Source organism: Mus pahari, chromosome 7, assembly GCF_900095145.1.
Source record: "Mus pahari chromosome 7, PAHARI_EIJ_v1.1, whole genome shotgun sequence".
Taxonomy (NCBI): Eukaryota; Metazoa; Chordata; class Mammalia; order Rodentia; family Muridae; genus Mus; species Mus pahari.
In genome coordinates, this window is record NC_034596.1 from 55,637,519 (window position 1) to 55,642,725 (window position 5,207).

The following is a 5,207-nucleotide window of genomic DNA, read 5'->3' on the forward strand; positions in this document are numbered from 1 at the left end:
AAAAAAAAAAAAAAAAGACTGAATGAGACTTAGCTCTAAGAAACAGTAATATCCAATATAAGAAAGTTACATTACAATACCATCATTCAAAACAATCCCAGTCTCCTGTACATATAATAACAACACCTCTTTCTGGGAAACAAAATCTCTAACGTAGTCCAAAGTTCTAAAGTAACCATTACTTTTTAAAGTTCATCTGAAGTTGGCTAATATTTTATAGTTACCACTAAGCCTTCAAGGTTCTCGACTGATAAACATATCACACATGTCAAGTCTAGGTTCTTACCTTTATTTCTAATGTGCCACCAAAGCCCATTTTAAACTGGCCATGTATATCTTTGGTGAAGACTCTTTGAAAAGTTTGCTTGAATAAGGAAGTATTGAAAGAGTCACCCATTACCATGTATCCTCTGCACAGAAAAAGGCAAACACAACATACAAAACAAATTAACTGGGCTCATGTATTACCAGAAAAAAATAAATTACTTAGACTATGAACAAATAGTAAAGATATTCCCCAAAACAAATGTTATTAATGCTATTTCTATTAATAATTTTTAATTACCCTTACTCACTGTGTGTAGGGTGTGCACATGACACAGTGTTCATCTGTAGGTGTGAGAACAACTTTCCACCTTCCATCCACACTGTGTGTCCCAAGTATCCAACTCCCTCCCACCATGCCATCAGAGCCTTTACCCACTCAGCGGACTGCAGCCAGATTTTCTCCTTCCGTATGCATCATCTAAGATTAATCATTTCATAATATGCTTAATAATGCACTATTCATTTAAGACTGCTCCTTTTCAGTTGGTGTTTATAAAAGTTGTCTATATTTCTGCTTCTCAAAGTGTGATCCAAACAGGAAACCCAAGTTATATGTACAAGTTACTACCTGAGAAGCCCTTGTCCACACCAGCTGCTTCCAAGTCTCTCCTCCTGTTGTCTTTGTAATTGGCTCTAGGTCAGCTTTCACATCTAGTAAGGTTTCAAAGGCTTTGCAATGCTGAAGTGCTTAGCACAGCTGACCATGGCCTTTACTTTCTGCTTGATGACATTTCCTTAGGTATATATCTAAGAGAATATTAATGAAGCTGAACCCCTGCTTCACTTTTATTCAGCAATAAAAGGAAATCCTGGCACATCTTAAATGTGCATAAATTAAGCATTCTGAATAAAAGATGTCTGTGGGGGCTGGAGAGATGCTTCAGTAGCCAGGAGCATTTGTTTCTCTTGCAAAGGACCCCCAGTTCAGTTCCCAGCACCTACAAGGTGCTTAAAACCACCTGTCACTCCAGTTCCAGGGGAGTCAACACCCTGTTCTAACCTCCTTGGGTACCAGACAGGCAAGGTACATAGTGCACATACATATATGTAAGCAAAACATTTATGCACATAAACATTTTTTTAAAAGTCAATGGCAGGCAAAACACCACTTATTAGTCCACTTGCAGGAAACATCCAGAAGCGGTGAGTAGTGTTGCCTAGGGCAGGAGGACGAAGTGAGAAAGGAGGAGGGGGAACGGAGATTGACAGGTGACAAGCAGCGTCTCTCCGGGGTCATTGCAAATGTTCTAAATTCAATCATAATAATGACCATATACCTTGCGAACATACTACAATCTTATACATTTTAAGTGGATATATTTCATGGTTTGCTATCTCAAAACACTACTAAAACAACCTAGCAACTATAATAAACTTTTTCAAAAGAACTTGTACCTTAATAATCCTGTCTTTTCAAAGACAAAAAAAAAAAAAAAAAAAAAATGAAACATGAGCTCCAAAGAAGACACAGCAATGCTGTTAGCAAACACTGACAAAAAGCTGTAAGACAGCGAGCATTTCATTTCCTAAGCTGTCAGCGTTGGCTCACATTGGCAAGCAGTCATTGTTAGAGACACACATACGTACCCAGTAAGGTTAGGGCAGCACTTCATCTCCAGCAGGCCTGTCTGATCCAACGCACAGGCGTAGATATCAATGACATGCCCCGTTGTAGCAGCTCGATTAGCCAACGCTTCAAAATGCTACAGATGATTTTAATTAATACCAAAATATATATAACCTAATCAAATATATAACCTCGCCATCCTATAAACCTTTTTCCTACTAACAGATCAAAGTCATTTAAGAGTAAAAGAATAATTCATCATCATTTATACATGATCACTTCATTTTCGATAGTTTCACAAAATTGATAACATAATTTCTAGAAATCTTATTTCCAGACAAACAAGTGACAGGCATCTGTAAATCCAGCACTGGGGAAGCTACAACAGGAGGATGCACTACATAGAAAGACTGTCTCAAAATAAAGTCTAATATTTTAACATTCTTTGATATAAAAGCCATTATTTTTAGACATGTCCCTAAGTGAAGCAAAACTAAACAGTGGTAGAGAAAACATTCTCTACTTCAATATAAACACAAGAGAACAAAACAGAACCTTTTTTCCTAGCTAAATCTACAGTCAAGTAAGCATTATCTAAAAACACATCAGAAAAAAGAAAAAAATATATATATATACATATATATAGCAGCAAGAGCATCACCCAGCAGCAACACCAAGGCCTCAAGAGTCACCAACAGATGCTTTTGCAAAACACCCTCCAAAATGTAAAGTTACACAAACAGAAAACTCACAAGAAAACATGAGTGAAAATTACCTTAGTTCCCTTTTTAACATATTTGGCATTGTCCTTCTCAATGTCGTGCCAGGATCTTATAGGTGTCTTTAGCTCATCTCCCACCACCATGCCAGGCCCCTGGGTAGCAGGACCACCAATGAACATCATGATCCGAGCACCAGTGTTGGGGAAAGTACACTATTGGAAAAAAGGAACTCATTCAAACAGTGCAAAGGATAATGAAAAGCAGGGATGTGCACTTCTGATAACGCATTTTAGTGTACTGTTCCTAGAAAGCAACATGTACTTGATAAGAAGTAAGTAAATGTGAGCTGGAGAGATGGCTCAGTGGTTAAGAGCACTGGCTGCTCTTTCAGAGGTCCTGAGTTCAAGTTCCAGCAGCCACATGGTGGCTCACAACCATCTGTAACGGGATCCAACGCCATCTTCTGGTCTGTCTGAAAAAAGTGACAGTGTACTGAGTACTCACATACGTACAATAAATAAGTAAGTCCTTTTTTAAAAAGCATTATTTAAAAAATAATAAGTAAATGCTAAAAGGAAGACATTTATTTGGATAGATTTCTTTCTAAATCCTAAACAGTACTACTTAGTTTTAAAGCAATCTCTAAACTTACACCCTATCGCAAATGTTATGTTTCCCGCTTTGTAGCTGTAGACGCAGATAAAAGAGAAGATATTGTCTTCTGGGGTTTATTCTTGTTCTCTGTATTTAAAGTGGGAGTGTTGCTGGGGCTTAGGTAACAGCACAGCTGCTAGAATGCTTGCCTAGTATCCCCAGCACCACATAAAACCAGACACAGTCTTCGTACCTGTAACCCCAGCACTTAGGAAGGGAAAGGAAGATCAGAAGTTCAAAGCAAGCTTTGGCTACATGGCAAGTTTGAGTCTAGCCTTGGCTATGAGACTCTGTATTAAAAAATAAAAATAAAACATAAGCATCATTTAAAGTCATGTAAAGATAAATCAACAATAAAGAACAAATATATTTGCATAAGAGTACAAAATAAATAACCCACACATCAAATTTCTTACTGGAAAAAAAATTTAAAGCATTAAATTGTAGTGACTTCTCTGTTACACTCACTGAAAGCCTTCACATAGAAGAGGAAAACTGGGAGGTAAAGTAAATGGAAGAAAAGGAGAAGCAAGCAGACAGGCTCCAAAGTACCAAACTCAATGAAAGCCCAGAGGAAGGCAGTGAGAGTCAGAGAGAAATAAACACGGTGCAACGGAAAACAAGCAATGAAGACTCGGTTCGTGTACAACTGCAGTTCAGGAAACATACATACAGTAACATGTATGGACTGAGCAGGATGTATTTATGCATTTAGAAGTATATATGTACACATATGTACACAACTAATAGAAAAGGAGGCCATGAATTTAAAAGAGAACAAAGACAAATATATGAGATAATTTAGAGGGAAAAAAGATAAAGGAGAAATTATGTGGCTATAACCTCAAAAACTTTCAAGTAAAACTCTAGAAAAATAAAGGAAAAGACAGTGTCATCCGCCTATGATCACAGCTCCTGGGAAGCTGAGGCAGGACAGGATAAGTCTGCCAGCCTGCAACAGAGTAAAACCCATTTGAAAAAGGAAAAGGGAAAAGGACAAAGAGGGACTGGAGCAATGGTTCAGCAGCTAAGAGCACTGGCTGCTCTTGTAGAGTACCTATGTTCAAGTCACCTACATGGCAGCTCACAACCTCCTGCAGCTCTAGTTCCAGAGTATTTGACTCCCTCCTCTGTCCTTCAAGGGCTGCTGCACACACATGGAAACACACACACACACACACACACACTTACAATTTTTAAAAAAGACACCTTTCTCCAGTCTGTAAGTGTAGTTTAGGGTTTGGTTTTTTTTTGGCTTTTTTAGTTTTTGGGTTTTTCAAGACAGGATTTGTCTGTGTAGCCCTGGCTGTTCTGGAACTCACTCTGTAGACCAGGCTGGATTCAGAAATCCGCCTGCCTCTGCCTCCCAAGTGCTGGGATTAAAGGCGTGTGTCACCACTGCCCCACTGTAGTTTTTAACCGCTTATCAAGGAAACTACTTTTTGCAACAGAAACCATAGCCAATCAAAATGCAGAATGGTAGAGCCCATTCCAAACTGATATGTCTAAAACATGACACCTGCACCTAAGTCCCAGGGATCATTGTGGAGAAAAGAGCAGAAAGGTCTTACGAGACCGAAGAACAGGAAGTTTGCTGTAGATTGTGTCTCCTAGAAATGTCAGAGAAGCTACACCCATGATGTCTCATCAGCATGGCTGCCTAAACGTGTATGACACCAGCAGACAGGCTAACATGGAAGGGGTATGGCCCATAAGGCCTTAACTACACACAGAGAACTACAGACGGCTAAGGAATGCTGAAAGTGGGGAAAATAGTCTTCCCAGGGAAAAGCACACCAATTATCCAATGCCCACATACAAGATTAAAAATAGGCTTGGGGGGCTGGTGAGATGGCTCAGTGGGTAAGAGCACCTGACTGCTCTTCCGAAGGTCCGGAGTTCAAATCCCAGCAACCACATGGTGGCTCACAACCATC

General features: G+C 39.3%; 1 protein-coding gene across 1 annotated transcript in view; it reads right to left on the bottom strand.

The window, feature by feature from the left end:
- Sec23a (Sec23 homolog A, coat complex II component) overlaps positions 1–5,207 on the bottom strand; it is a 40,647-nt gene that overhangs the window by 27,465 nt on the left and 7,975 nt on the right. Inside the window, exons 4-6 of the mRNA XM_029540959.1 lie at positions 2,670–2,828; positions 1,915–2,030; positions 287–410 (exon numbers count right to left, since the gene is read on the bottom strand). Coding sequence (XP_029396819.1) covers positions 287–410; positions 1,915–2,030; positions 2,670–2,828 — 399 coding nt within the window. The remainder of the gene's footprint in view (positions 1–286; positions 411–1,914; positions 2,031–2,669; positions 2,829–5,207) is intronic.